The sequence below is a fragment of the Mangifera indica genome, chromosome 3 (genome assembly GCF_011075055.1).
Source record: "Mangifera indica cultivar Alphonso chromosome 3, CATAS_Mindica_2.1, whole genome shotgun sequence".
Classification (NCBI taxonomy): domain Eukaryota; kingdom Viridiplantae; phylum Streptophyta; class Magnoliopsida; order Sapindales; family Anacardiaceae; genus Mangifera; species Mangifera indica.
Window position 1 is genome coordinate 8,550,018 of NC_058139.1, and position 15,987 is coordinate 8,566,004.

Genomic DNA, 15,987 nt, shown 5'->3' on the forward strand with positions numbered 1-15,987 from the left:
TTTCAACATAAGGGTAAAAAGGGTAAAAAAAATACGATTTGCTTATTTTGGTAAAATTTTTCTAGGGTGACCTAAAAACGTATAAACGTTTAAAATTTTGTTTATTTTAATTAATTACCCCGGTAATGTGTTATTTTCTGGTGATAATTTATAATCAATAAAAAAAAAAGGAAAAATAAGTCATGAAGGGTAATATGGACAATGCATATAGTTGTTAGTGATAAGTCCATCTCACCGTCCTTTAGAATCTCTAGAACATGCTAGTTAGTCCATGATAACTACATTCTACAGACTCCCAATTCTTGGATCCTTTCATTTGTTTTTTGGGCTCTAATACAGTGTTTACGTGAACGCCGTCAGCGGCACGTGGCGTGTCATGTGCAACGACCATCGCCACTTGGTCAGTCGCGGAGTCCTCCACGTGCCGTATAATGACGGCTAGGATGCGGCTTTTGTCTGGTTACCGTCACAGCCCCATACCGTCCCCGCAGTTCTAGGCGTGAAAATAAAATTGCCAAGGAATTTGCATTTTCGTTAAAGTCCATTTCATGTAACTATTTTGCTTACATTTTTGTTTTGTATTTTAGGCCATTATAATATAGCATGCGTGTGGCCCAAGACATTAGTTGCCCTATTGATAACATGTGACAAGTAAAACCTTAAAAAAAGTTAAGGTTAAATGAGTGTTATAATATATTTTGGATAAGGTATTCTATCTAAGTTGAAAATTGAGTATTTATGTAATAAAAGAGTAAAAGATGGAAATATTAGGGTTTTGGGAAATTGGAGCAAATTAATGACGATGAAACGTGCAAGCCAATGCCATGCATGAGTTGGAAACGTGTTGAATGTGTTACTTACTTTGCTTGTGGAACAATTATTTGTTTGTCCTCTCAATCTAAATCACTTGCTTTACTGTGTCATTTATAGTTAGCCAATTTTGCAAGGAAAAGTTTCTAATATTAATTAAGAAATTTCTCAAGGGTCTAAGGACTTACCCCATCCAAAAATTAGTTTTTCCTAAGTTTTAACTCATTAATTTTAGAAAAATTTAAATATTTATCTATTTATTAACTTTTACAGTTATTATCAAAGGTAAAATCATTATTTAATATAAATATTTAAAAAACTAAAAATTTATCATATTCCCTCCTTAAATTTAATAATTTAATAATTTCTTTCAAATTAAAGGTTGAAAAGTGACAAATTCTCTTTAGGGGGCGTTTGGTTTGGGTAATGTTTTATTACTAAAATAGAAAGATTACCTTGAAGATAGATTACTTAAAAGATTACTCTTACTAGACTTAAATGTTGTCTCAATATTACATCAGTAATCTTTAAATACCTAAGGTAAAGGTGGCAATCAGATTCATATATTACCTTCAGCTCTGTAATATTTTATTACTGACAAACCAAACCCTCTTACAATCTCTTTAGGGTTTCAATTTCCTCTTTTTTTTGAACATCTCCTTCTCGGTTTTTCCGCCACCCTCCAAAACATGTTCAGATCTTTGTTCACGGATTTGAGTTTTCGTTCATGGGCCAAAATGCATTTAGACGAAGACACTTTTTGATCTTTGTCACCCATCTGAATCTTTATTGTTCATCGATTTGGACGAATGTCATTCACAAAGACGAAATGCCTTCGTCTAAGACAAAGATGCTTTATCTGAGACGAAGATTCTTTGTCTCATCTTTGCTAAGACAATTTCATTTTTATTAGAAACAATGATGGTAAGAGTGATAAAGAGACTGAGAAGGAGAATGTCAACAACTGGGATGGAGATGTTCACCAAAGAGGAGGAGATCAAAAATGTAGGGGGAATTTGTCACTTTTAAAACCTTGGGTGGGGGAAATTATTAAAATTTTAAACCTAAAAAGGAAATGTGAAAATTTTATTTTTTAAAATATTTTTACTAAATAATGATTTTATCTTTAATAATAACTATAAAAATTAATAAATTGGTGAGTATTTAAGTTTTTTTAAAATTAATAAGTGAAAAATTGAAAAAAAGGCTAATCTTTAAGTAAGAATAATAAGACTTTTAGCCTTTCCCAAGTGGGTAATTAATACATAAATCTTTACAGTTTGATGGTAAATAATATTTTGTTTCACGATCGGAAGATTATCTATTATTAAATTTTAAATGCCGCATAATTAAGTATATATTGTAAGATTTGATTTAGCATGAACACAAAGTATATTCATGCAACCCCAATCTATAGCCATTTATGAGAAAATTTTAAACAATTACACCTCAAAAAATTAAACAAAATACAATAAATTATAAGTGTAAATGCTATATTATAATTATTGAGATTATATAGTAATTTCAAAATATTTTCAAAATTTATTTGTAAATGTTAATATTTTTAAAGTCAAAGGATTTATTTCCATCCAAAGTCACTTTTTTTTTTTTTTCAAATTTTTATACATTAACTTTCAAAACTTTTGACATATTTTAAATGGTTAAATTGTTATAGTTAAAACAATAGAGTTTGATAGAAAATCAATATTTATTTTTTTTTCAAAAATATATGGTAAAATTATAATCATTATTTTTCTAAGTAAGTTTAATTTTAAATAAAAAAGTTTTATTTATATTAAATAAGGGTTAAAAAATGTTTTTAAGTGAAATATTGAGAAAACGAAATTATTTAGTTGCACATCTTTTTATTATTAGTAAATTCATGCTAAAATAACTTCAGTTTGTTTTAAAATAACAATGCATTAATTTGACCATTTATAATACATTTAATTCAAAATATGTTTTATGATTTAATTATAAAATAAATTCAAGATTTTGTAATCGATATACAATTTTTGAACATAATTTTATATATAAATAATAATATATTATTATATAATTAAATATTATTTTATTTTTAATTTTTAATTATCAAATTATATAATAATATATTATTACTCGTACATAAAGGCTTCGTATATAACAACTCAAAACAGTCTACTCTTGAAGTCATTATTTCCGTATTGGGAATGGGTTTGTTTTGGGCTTGGCCTTCTACTCGGGGCCTAGGATTAAGCAGAAGCCCAATAAATTATCAAAATCCCAATACTATCCTCATTAAAATTTTAAGCTAACCCCAACTGGTGGAAACCTGATGTTTGAAAAATCCTTTACACCGCTCAACATCATTCTTGTTCTTTCCATGATTCACTTAATACACATGGACCCATCTGATCACAAAGCTGTGCAGGGTCAACATTCTGCCACGTCATTGCATCCAGTTCATTTGGTGTAGAATCATAAACATCAAATCATAACAAATCCCTATTTATGTTTTAATTAAAAGGGTATAATAGTAATTAAGCACCCAATATTAAATCTTGTCTTCAAACTCTTCTTCCTCGTTGCTTTTACATATTTTTTTGCTTCCTTCTGTGGTGAGGAAAACTAGAACCCTATAAAATAACATCCAATCCAAACACGGCTAGGTCTTCTTTATATGATGCAAAACCCTAAGCACACAAGCAAACGTAATACACATTATAAAAGATCTCTCAATTTCATCTGATCACAAATTCAAGGTAAGCTTTCAAAGACCCTTTTCTTTGTTGTACTGAAAAACCCTGAAACCCCTGAAAAACCCTGATGAGATTTCAGAAAATCAATTGGAAAATCTTCAACTTTATTCGGATTTGAAAAGGAAGTGAAGAAAAAGTTTGTGGGTATTCTGTTTTAAGGTTTTGAGCGCTTAAACCAATGGATGATCTCGAAAAGGCGATAGTTTTTAGCTTTGATGAATCGGGTGCTGTTGATTCAGCGCTGAAATCACAAGCAGTGAGTTTTTGTCAGCAGATTAAAGGGACGCCATTGATATGTAAAACTTGCATTGAAAAGCTTTACTTTTGCAAGCTTGTGCAAGTTCAGTTTTGGTGTTTACAGACTTTATATGAAGTTATTAAGGTTAAATATGCATTGATGAGTGTAGAAGAAAAGGATTTTATTCGAAAATCTCTGTTTTCAATGGCTTGTTGTGAGTTCCTTGATGATAACAAGAATGCTGTTCGGGTTATAGAGAGTCCTCCATATATAAGGAACAAGCTTGCTCAAGTTTTGGTTACTTTGATTTATTTTGAGTACCCTTTAATTTGGTCCTCTGTGTTTGTTGATTTTTTGCCTCATTTAAGTAAAGGTCCTGTTGTGATTGATATGTTTTGTCGGGTTTTGAATTCATTAGATGATGAATTGATTAGTTTAGATTATCCACGAACGTCTGAGGAAATAGCAGTGGCTGGAACAGTAAAGGATGCAATGAGGCAGCAATGTGTGGAGCAGATTGTAAGAGCATGGTATGAAATTGTGACAATGTTTAGGAATTCGAATTTTGAAGTTTGTACTGGCGTGTTGGATTGCATGAGGAGATACATATCTTGGATTGATATTAATTTGATAGTGAATGATGCATTTATTCCTTTATTGTTTGAGTTGATTTTGGGGGATTGGTTGTCGGAAAAGTTCCGTGGTGCAGCTGTGCGGTGCATTCTGGCTGTGGTTTCTAAAAGGATGGATCCACAGGCAAAACTATCCCTTTTGCAAAGACTCCATATAAGTCAGGTTTTTGGTTTGGTCTCTGGGAAAGTGGAATCTGAGTTGGTGTCAGAAGTAGCTGCATTGCTTACTGGATATGCAGTGGAGGCTCTGGAGTGCGTTAAACAGTTAAATTCGGAAGATGCTATTGGGGTTTCAATGAAGCTGTTGAATGAAGTTTTGCCCTCAGTATTTTATGTTATGCAGACTTGTGAGTTAGACACAACTTTCTGTATTGTTCAGTTTCTTTCAGGTTATGTTGCCACTATGAAGAGTCTTTCGCCATTGAGAGAGGAACAGTTGTTGCATGTGGGTCAGATATTGGAAGTAATTCATAAACAGATTTGTTATGAGTCTGTGTACCGAGATCATCTTGATGTATTGGATAAAATCGGGTTAGAAGAGGAAGCCAGAATGGTTGAGTTTAGAAAGGATTTACTTGTTTTGCTGCGCAGTGTCAGTCGTGTAGCGCCTGATGTTACTCAATTTTTTATTAGAACAGCATTAGTTAATTCTGTTGCATCTCCCCCTGACAGAAGTGTTGAAGAGGTGGAAGCTGCACTTTCCCTTTTGTATGCTCTTGGCGAATCTATGAGTGATGAGGCAATGAGATCTGGAAATGGATTCTTGAGTGAGTTGATGCCCATGCTTTTACAGACAAGGCTTCCTTGCCATTCTAACAGGCTAGTTGCACTTGTGTATTTGGAGACGGTTACAAGATATTTGAAGTTTGTGCAGGAGAATATACAGTATATTCCAATGGTTCTAGGTGCCTTTCTTGATGACAGGGGTATACACCATCCGAATATCCATGTTAGTCGAAGGGCAAGTTATTTGTTCATGAGGGTTGTGAAACTTTTGAAAGCAAAGCTTGTACCTTATATAGAGAGAATTTTGCAGGTATTGTCTACTTGTCTTGTACTTTAATTATTTTCAGCATATATACTTTCTTCTGTATTTATGTATCTTTTAAAGCACCTTGTTTCTTTCTATATATTCTGATTCTTTTTAAATTATTGTCAGAGCTTGCAAGATACAGTTGCTCGTTTTATAAGCATGAATTATTCATCAAAAGAACTTTCGGGATCTGAAGATGGTAGTCACATCTTTGAGGTATCTGTTCCTGCCTTTTTTTATGTATATAAATATGCATGCATTGACCCTACATATTAAAAAGATACCTTGAAGTTGTAGAAGTTATTCTTCAGAGAGGCTTAGAGTGCTCTGTTCTAACTTCACAGGCAATTGGTTTATTGATTGGGATGGAAGACGTACCACTGGAAAAGCAATCAGATTATCTCTCTTCGTTGCTCACTCCTCTTTGTCAACAGGTTATGGCTAATTGAATCTCTATTTTTTTGGGAATTCTTTACATGTTCTCATTTGTAATTCATGTGCTTAAACTTATTAAGATCTTGTGTTTATGTACATTTCTCAAGTTTCTCTCTCCATATCCTACATGTGCTTGACACTGTAACCAAACTTATTTGACATGCAATTTCTGATGCTGTATGTTTCATATGCCTAGTATTTTAGGAAAATCCTTAATATATGTTTTCTGAAGTTGTCTTGTTACTATCCAGGTTCAAGCATTGCTTCAGAATGCAAAAGCTTTAAATCCTGAAGAGTACCCTGTAAAAATTGCCAATGCCCAGCAAATAATCATGGCTATCAATTCTCTTAGCAAGGTTCTTTTCCTCCACCTTTTTGCTGTTGGTTTCTATTTTTTTGGTGTATGATTTGGTTGCTAGTTGGATTTATTTACTTATATACATGCAATTTCCCCTAACAACATGATTTGTTATCCAGGGCTTCAGTGAGCGTCTTGTAACCAGTAGTCGACCTGCAATTGGTCTCATGTTCAAGCAGGTCGGTATTTGGATTTTGATTTCTGTATTTTTCTTGCAGGCATACTGTCCTTTAATGGTTTACTTTGATGTCAGATTTATGGATACTAAGTTTATGCGGTTCATGAACCTTCACATTTGATATTACAAGTTATAAATGATTAGACATTGCTTTGTTTTTTTCTTTTAGGTACTCATTTAACAAATGATAACATGTGAATTCAGCAGACTGACAGTGAAAATGTCGGCTGAAAATGGTCTCTTTTTTCTCTCCTTTCATATTAATTGGTTTTCTTTGTTTATGATCCAGACATTAGATGTCCTGCTTCCAATTCTTGTTGTATTTCCAAGGGTAGAGCCTCTGCGGAGCAAGGTAAGAGTTATTTATGGAACAATGTAAGCAATAGTTTCTTGTTTTCTTGACTGTACATTGTGCTTAAAACTTACGTCTTGGTATTCACAGGTCACCTCATTTATACATAGGATGGTGGACACTCTGGGATCATCTGTATTTCCTTATCTCCCTAAGGCATTGGGGCAATTGCTTGCAGAAAGTGAGGTATTTTAGAAACCATTTCATTATAATAATTTTCTTTTCTTAGAGGGGCTCAAATTCTATACTTTTGGGCACTTAAGTATATAGTAGCAAATGATCTAATTCTTTTGGGCACTTAAGTTAATTGCAGTTTAGAATCTGGGAGACCTGTGTGGCATCTAATTCTATTACTATAGTTCATCATCTAGTTAACATGCCTCGTCACTGTTTCTGTACAAATCTGTTGTCAGTTGTCAATTGTATCGGAATATGAAGCACCTAGAGAAAAATCTATCTTGTTGCTGTCTCCAGGCCAATCACATGTCAGAAACATAAAAATCTTTTGTGTATGCCTTTTAGAACTTTAATGCCATTCCTGCTCATTACTAAATGAAGTGCTTTTTTTTTCTTTGGCCTTGTGGACATTTGGTTGTTAAATGTATGTTGGTCTTCTGTTTTTACTTGTGCAATATTGCTGTCTGACTTTCGATTTTTCATGTTGCAGCCAAAGGAAATGGTTGACTTCCTTGTATTACTTAATCAACTGATATGTAAATTCAACACGTCAGTGCGTGATATATTGGATGAAATATTTCCTGCTATTGCTGGCAGGATATTAAATATTATACCCAGGGATGCGTTTCCTACAGGACCTGGAGCCAACACTGAGGTACAATTCTATTGTAGTGGCATTTCTCTAAACATCCTAGAAAACATGTGAATTCAGTAGCCTGATGCGATGCTTGCATTTATATTCCGGTTAAATGTAGTATGAGTATATGTTTTGATTGCAAGGCTGATTGACGTAGCTCAAATAGTATACTGAGTAGCTCAAATAAGCCTGATATGAGTTCTTAGCTGTTTCTACACACGTGACTTATATTGCATTAGCTTAAAATTAGAATTCAACTTGTGTATTTTGCATGGTGGAGTGTTAAAACCTACCCTGAAGATGGAATGTTAAGCTTTTTTTTTCCATTTATTGAGACATTTTTTTCCTTGTAGGAAATTCGTGAATTGCAAGAGCTTCAGAGGACATTCTATACATTTCTTCATGTGATAGCGACACATGATCTGTCTTCAGTGTTCCTTTCCCCCAAAAGTAGGAGCTGCTTTTATCCAATTATGCGATTGTTATTGTCTACTGCTTGTAGTCATAAGGATTATCTTGTGAGAAAGGTATGTGTAATACATCCATGTTATCTTTTGTTCACTGCATTTAGATTTTCTTCATTTTGATTTTGGCAGGATTGTGATTTCTAAAATACTAGAATAGTATTCGTGACCTAAAAATTTCCTTTTCTGCATAGGCATGTGTGCAGATATTTATTCGGTTAATCAAAGATTGGCGTGTCAGGCCTGATGGGGAAGAAAAGGTTTGCTATCCATTAAAAATTTTATATCATCATCATATTGGGTATACTTTTCTGAAACTAATGGGGCTAAAATTGGATGGAGTTAGGTGCCTGGTTTCCAAAGTTTTATAATTGAAGGCTTTGCGAGGGATTGTTGTTTGTACAGTGTGCTTGATAAATCCTTCCAGTTTGGAGATGCAAATACAGTAAGAACACTCTTTACATTTCATGCTTTGATTTTTTCAATTTAACTATTTGTGTGCTGATAGGGTTTATTATTTCTTGAGTGATTAGTCAGAGGCTCTGTGTCCTCATCTAACTTATATTTTTTTTATATTCTTGTAAACTTTATTGAGTATATTCTTTGGGATTCCTATTTATTCAAAAATATTATTATGGATCTGTTTTCCAGCTTGTTTTGTTCGGAGAAATTGTGACTGCTCAAAAGGTCATCTATGAAAAGTTTGGCAATGATTTTCTTATCCATCTTGTATCAAAAGACTTTCCTTCAGCACATTGCCCTCACAATTTGGCTGTGCAATATTGTCAAAAGTTGCAGGTAACGACATAATGGGTTTTTTTAGATTGCATTTTGTTGGTATGCATGTGCATATGGAAAGGAAGCACTATGGTTTTAATAATTTATCCATCTTATGATGAAAGCTAGTCTGGGCAGGGCTTCTAGTTAGTAATTTTTTTTCTTTTTAAGGTGTGACCTCCTTTCCTTATGATTTGTACTGCTGTTTAGTATTCGATGGTTTACCTACTAAATTTTTATGGTCCAATTTTGCACATGATCTCTACAAGTATTGAAATAATCTGTTTTTACTTTGTTCAAACTAGGGTATTGGTCAATGAGGAGCGAGAGCATATATAATGATAGACCTTTCGGCCTTAAATTTGGATCTTGTTATTGTATATACTGAAATTAGGCTTGGAAGCTGATTGAGCTTTGGTCATTCAGGCCCATAGTGTACCCTTACAACCCCAGGTTTTAATTTATTGAATGGCAAATGTAATATCCCATAGAGTAGTTAAAGTTAGGTGTTTGACGAGATAATTGGTGGATGCATCTCATACAGGAAAGCCTGCTCTAATTTATATATGCTATCAATGTCTGCAGGGTAGTGATATTAAGGCATTAAAATCATCTTATCAATCACTAATTGAAAAACTAAGACTCCAGCAGAACGGGAACCTTGTTTTCAGATAGCAGCACGAAAAGAAAAACCATTTCAGTTATGGATTGCTGCAATCCATTTTTTGTTCATCAAAGGTGCAAATGTCTTGCCATCAGATTCTTCTCCTTTCAAATCAACAAATTCTTTCAGTTGATCTTATAATGTGTGCTGCAGGAATTTTTTGTACATACATTCAATAACAATGAGGTACATAGGTCTTTCTACTTTACTAATCTTACTAAAACCTCTTACTGCAGTCTCTAACCGCTTCTTAGAGAGTGACTGATCTTTTTTCTTTTGCCTTGATTTTGCAGTTGTAGATTTTCGGGAAAAAGGGCTTTTTTCGCTCATGAAGAAGTTGTAATAATTTTACCTTTTCAAAGTTTGTAATGTGTGTATTTGACAGTCTTCTTGTCTTCTCCCCCTGGTAAAATGGGGCATGTTTTTCCTGGCTGTGTCTGTATACTGTTCTGTTTGGGATGAAAAGTTTTTGCATGTAAAATTTTTACTAGGGTGCTCAATAAAGTCATTTATAAATATCTTTCACCACAAAGTGCGTTTTGTTGATTCGACAAACTTAGGGATGCAAAGGTCGTATGTTTCTTGCCATACTTATGGATTAGGCAAATGAGAATGATGACGTAATTGATGATGCTTCAGGGTACAGACAAAAAAATGTTACCCTTTTGACTCCAAAACTTTAACTACATGAAACATCAGAAGTAATCCAACACAATGGAGTAGAGAAATTGTTGGTTTTACACATTTATGATTGGCCAGTGGATTTATTCTCACATAGAGTTTAGCCTATTTCAAAACATATATGTGAGGGTTTAAAAACCTAAATATTTGTCTATGAGTAATTAAATTTACTTAAAACCATTAATAATGATTATTTTATTATTAAATTTTAAAATTTTAAAAATTTATATCATTTTTTTAATTTAAAAAATTAATAATTTTTTATTCACTCAAAAGTTTGAAAAATTTATATTTCTTTTTAGGATTTTTTTTTTAATAATTAGAATTTGTTTCTACTGTCAATCGGTTTTTCTATTATTTTTTTCTCTTACCATCGGTTTTTTCATCGTAATAGTTTCGTTGGATGAAAACAAATAATCTTTATCCAGTTGACAGATCGACATCAAAAGATTCGTTTGATATCGATTTTTTTGATTGAATGAAAATGAATCTTTTTCATTTGAGTAAAGAGATTCATCCAAACAAGTAAAGATGATAAATTATCTATGTAATCTTATTTAGTACATAATAACTACACCAAACAAGTAAACTAGTATTCATTCCACAATCCATCCAATCTTGACTCAGTACAAAGCTTAGAAATAATTTAATTTAATTAATATATAACAACACCAAACACAATTAAGACAACATGTAGTCTTATTTAGTACATAAAGACAACATAAACAGGCACCATGGTTCATTATGAAGGACATCGAGCTGATGAAATATTTTGTATGACAAAAATTATTATGTTATTCACCGTAATTCTGCACTGACAGATTCTCGAACTGGCTGCTGACTGTATCACATAATGCTACAATCCAGGCTAGCTGCCGCAGCCCAAGTAGAAATTCCCATATGCAACAGTTCGAATGCTGTCTTCAGTTTGTGCTGCATTATGTCATTTGAAAAATCAGAGTAAAAACAACAGCTCAACGGCCAATATAAAAAACCTTCTTAATAAATAATTTCAATCTTCTTTTAGACTTTAGTTACCCTCTTGGAGTGAGTTGCAAATGGCAGATGACGAGTCTGAGTTGCAAGTGCCAGATGATGAGTCTGAGTTGCAAGTGCCAGATGATCAGTCTGAGAAGGCTGCGGCTGCGGCTTAGGCTGAGGCTGCGGCTGAGGCTGAGGCTGAGCGGTACTTGACTGCATCACATTTACATGCAGCTAGCTATAGCAATTAAGTTGTTTAATATAAAAACAACAAATTACTAATATTGAAGTAGCTATTAAGGGTGGGTATTGTTTGGTTCGGCAGTTTTTTAAAACCAGTTTAAAAAAAATATTTAAAATTTTTTTAAATCAAACTAAAATAAAAAATATGACTTAAATTATGAATTGAACATATTAAAATCATTCACTTTTAAATATATATTATTTAATAAAATTATAGTTTTATAAAATTTAATATAAATATATAAAATAAATATGAAATATATAATATATAATAAAGAAAATAACAAAATAAACATAAAAAAAAAGTTTTATATCTAATTGTTTATTGAACAATTTTGTTAAATATATATATATATATATATAATATGATTTAAAGTTTAATTCGGTTTTAAAATCCTCAAATTACATTTTAAACAGAAAATTATTTTTCAACTCAAATCAAACTAAACAATAATTTTTAAACAGTTTGATCTAATTATACATTTTAATTCGAATTATAAACACCCTTAGTAACTCTAAAAAAAATAGCTTACTGAAAATCTGTTTGCTGCAAACAATGGTGGCTTTCTCATGATCATCACATAGTTATCCAAGAAGACTGTGTGTTGATGCTGAAATTGTCGTTTCCCATAACAAGAGAGGCAAAGATCATATGAATAGTTAGCACGCTCAAAGCATTCAACACATGTAAAATACAGCTTTATCAGATATGCTTTACAATGACAGCATAATGTGGTACGAGTCGTCACCACGTAGAAGAAAGTGACAAACTCCCAGAAATCTAGGCGACCATTACCATCATGGTCTAATTCATGGAAGAAATTAGAATGAATCATATTGTAGCCTGCTTGTTGAACGTATTCTTTGAACTCAGAAGAGCTTATCTCGCTATCTCCATCCGTGTCCATTTCCCCGAAGAGGTCGTATGCCTGCTGTTTAACTTCTGCAGGCGCATGGTAGAAGTAAGCTTTTGCAGCTTGACGTAGATCCTCCATTTTTTTCCAAAAAAATTCTTAATGTAAGAGTTATGTGTATTGATACTTATAAAAGCAGTGCTAAGTTTGACAGCGTCCATTATATCTTCCGTAGAAATTTCTCGAAAGTTTCTTTACTTCTGCTAGTGATTTTGCGACGAAATGACTTGGAAAACTTCATGCAGGCTTTGTTGACAAAATGACTTCTAGTAGAGCCACCATAGACATGTGAACTTTCAAAACAAAGGCTGCATGATTGTCATGGCTCTATTATCGAAGGCAAAAGATAAAAACTAAAATAAAAAAAGAAAATGGCTCAGGTCTTTGTTTTCCTCTTGCCAATGGAAGTATTCTTTTTTATTTCATGCAGCTTTTGTCAACAAAAGCCTGCAATCTTTCCTGATTTCCATCCATCTTCCCTGGTTTCCAGCTATTAATAGATAAGATAGATTTCTATCCATTTTTTCGGACTTTCATCAATCTTTCCTGATTTCTAACTATTAATAGATATGATAATATTAGATTGGAATCAATCTTTTTTTTATTTCCGTCAATCATTCCTGATTTTCAACCTATTATAATTCATTGTATTATCATATTTAAAGCATTCTTTTTTATATAAATTCAATGTATTCTTATGCTTGTAAATATTTAAAAAAAAAATAATTATAGTAATATAAAATCTTCTTCTTCAAATCTGATAGCATTCTCGACATCCATAAGCTATTCTGGCTATAGTTTCTGACAAGGTAAAAGACAAAAACTAAAATAAAAAAAGAAATGGCTAAGGCCAACATGATTGTCACGGCTCTATTATTGAAGGTTCCACCAAGTTTATTGTCCTCTTGCCAATAGAAGTATTCTTTATTATTTTTAAATAACAAGTTGCATGAAGGTTCACCTTCCATAATAGAGCCATGAATGTGAACCTATTATGGAATGCGACTCTATTACCTCGCACCGACTGCAGGATATCAGAACAAAGACAAATATTTGAACAGCTAAAGCACGATTGAAATCTATTGCACGTTGATTTGACTATTTAGCCATTGCCATTCTTGGCCTACGGGAATATTTGGACTCCCAACTGGTCTGGTGTCTCCCAATTGGAAAAATTTTGTTACTATTATTTATCTGCTGACGTACGTTGTTTCACATAAAACTTGACTGACATAAATAGATAAATTAGGAGCTAATTTCGGCTACAGCTCACCATGTCAACACTGAGTTTGCTGTTTCCTTCTTGTTAGGTTGTTGAATGAATTTATTCGAACTGCTGCTGCAAGCAATTGGTGGTAATATTATCTATCTTTCATCTTTCTCATTTCTTTCTAAGAACTTTGTCATTAATGATACCACAATTTACATTTGTTGGTGTGAATAAAATCTTACATATTTAAGCGACAATTCAGAATTTAGTAAGTTGATTCGTTTTTGATTTATTAGATTAATGGATTTAATTAATTTATCTTATTTCTAATCCAAAAATTGAAGTATTAGACATATTTTACATTTTAGCATAAATTGTTATTTAACATAGAGTAGTAGTTTGTGAGGCTTACAATAACTGCCAATTCCAACTCTCCCTGTTGCTAGACGAAATAATTTGTCTCTGTATCTTGAGTCAACCCGTAAGTTACTATCGAATCTGTCCGCCATCCATTAACCGTCTCCTTGGTATCAAATCCTTGAGTTTGAGCTAACAGTATTTTTGACGTTCAAATACTGTGTGATGTTTATAGTTTCGGAGTGGTGCTTCTGTAGCTGTAAACTGTTGACAGAAACCAGCCCAGGAGAGAGCGGTATCTGGTGAAATGGACTAGGCTGATGCTCAAGGGCTTGAGTAAAATTGAGCAAATCTGTCAGTAATGGGCTTGAGTGGTAAGGCCTGCGGATATGGCTTAGGCGTGAGCCCAAGGCTAGGCCCACAATGAGCAGCGTGGGGAAAACTCTGGGGCTCTCTTCGACATGAATGACATCCCAAGGGGACCCTTTGTTTGCATTGTTTCACCTAAGGCAACGCAAGTTCTGTGCTTCATAACAGTGATGAAAAAGGTGTAGAAAAGGAGAAGAAGGATGACAACACAAGTTCTTTGAGTTATTTTATCGCCCCAATTATCTTATTCTTCATCTTCAACCTTCATATTTTAAAAAACCCATCATTATATTTCTTTCAATTTTAAGTTTTGGAGGGTTTTTCTATGGCTTCTTTTTCATCTCCCTTCAACCTTGTGAGAATAAGACTAAGTAAGAGTCATTCAAAGAAATAATAAAGTTGATATTTAAATCTTAGAATACTTTATCCTCTTTTTTTGAATAATAAATATCATCTTTATATCCTTAATTTCAGATGTGATGAAACTATATAATAATGAATATTAAATTTGATTGGGTTAAAAAAAAAATCAAAATTGTTTTTAATCATTTGAAACTCCATCTTAATGACAAATTTAATTTCATATATAACTCATCGGTAATTTAAATAGCAAAAGAGAAAATTTCATATTTAAAAAAAAAATATGAATTCAAATATTTTCTAATGGTATGTTAAGATCATACTTTTAATTTGTCTAATTTAATAGTTGTAAAGTCGAATACTGAATTCAAAATTTATCTTATTGGATATAGTTAATTTGATCTTAAAACTGACAATCTAACTTTAAATAGATCTTGAAACATATCTTAATGACAAATTTAATTTTATATATAACTCATCGGTCATTTAAGCAACAAAGAGAAAATTTCATATATAAAAGAATATGAATTCAAATATTTTCTGATGACATATTAAAATCAAATTCTTGATTTACCTGATTTAATAATTATAGAGTAGAACGCTGAACTTAAGATTTATCTTATTTGATGTGATTGATTTGATTTTAAAACTAATAATCTAACTTAGGTAGAGTTCTTCCTTATGGATTTTTTAGATTAAAAAAATTAAATTGTAGGATATAAATATAGAAATATTGAGCTGATTAGTTATAGAATTAGTTAGAGCTTGTGAGGAGGAAACGTTTCTGAATTTGATGAGGTAATAATATACTAAAGAATGTTATGGTTACGAAGGCACCAAAAGTCACATCCAAAGAAGGACTTTGATTAGAATAATTTGAAAGACATTAATTATTTAGGATTATTTTATTTTATTTTAATTTTCTCCACTCAGAGCTTGAGCCGGTCAAGCAAGATAATCTATATTTGAAATCTATTGCATGTTGATTTGACTATTTAGGCATCGCAATTTTTCGCCTAAGGAATTATTTAGACTTCCAACGACTCTGCGGTCTATCAATTCGGAAATTAATTAAAAATTGAAAAAGTTGTGACAATTATTTATTTATTTATTTATTGATATTTTTTTTCATATAAAACTTGTTTTACATAAAATAGATAAATTATGAGCTAATTTTCGGTAATCCAAAGCCTGCAATTTTTTTTTTTTTTTCAAAATGTTGAGAAATAAAATAACATGTTCACCCTTTAATCATTAATTTTTTTTCGTTATTAAATTAAGCATTGGATGACATTTGGTAGGTGGGAAAAGGACTTTTTCCACCCATGTTTTAAATTCAATCTAAATAATACACATGTGATAATTGAAAAATCTAAATA

The 15,987-nt window shown here is 32.2% G+C and overlaps 2 protein-coding genes across 3 annotated transcripts; one reads left to right on the forward strand and one right to left on the reverse strand.

Annotated features, from left to right (window-relative positions):
* Positions 1 to 3,373: 3,373 nt before the first annotated feature.
* LOC123211875 (exportin-T-like) lies at positions 3,374 to 10,025 on the forward strand. Of its 2 annotated transcripts, XM_044630824.1 has the most exons (15): positions 3,374 to 5,454; positions 5,578 to 5,667; positions 5,796 to 5,885; positions 6,138 to 6,242; positions 6,364 to 6,423; positions 6,712 to 6,774; positions 6,865 to 6,960; positions 7,442 to 7,606; positions 7,942 to 8,115; positions 8,247 to 8,312; positions 8,399 to 8,497; positions 8,704 to 8,850; positions 9,415 to 9,567; positions 9,647 to 9,679; positions 9,787 to 10,025. In XM_044630824.1, the coding sequence occupies exons 1-13, from the start codon at positions 3,727 to 3,729 to the stop codon at positions 9,502 to 9,504; spliced, it is 2,973 nt and encodes a 990-aa protein (XP_044486759.1). In that variant the 5' UTR covers positions 3,374 to 3,726; the 3' UTR covers positions 9,505 to 9,567; positions 9,647 to 9,679; positions 9,787 to 10,025. The 2 variants fall into 2 exon arrangements, with proteins under 2 accessions (XP_044486759.1, XP_044486758.1); XM_044630823.1 differs by having other exon boundaries at positions 9,415 to 9,679.
* A 721-nt stretch (positions 10,026 to 10,746) lies between these two features.
* On the reverse strand, positions 10,747 to 12,467 carry LOC123211876. Its single transcript, XM_044630826.1, has 3 exons — positions 11,932 to 12,467; positions 11,213 to 11,368; positions 10,747 to 11,107 (listed from the first exon to the last, which is right to left on the reverse strand). Exons 1-3 carry the CDS (start codon positions 12,391 to 12,393, stop codon positions 11,021 to 11,023), a joined length of 705 nt encoding a protein of 234 aa, XP_044486761.1. The 5' UTR covers positions 12,394 to 12,467; the 3' UTR covers positions 10,747 to 11,020.
* Positions 12,468 to 15,987: the final 3,520 nt, after the last annotated feature.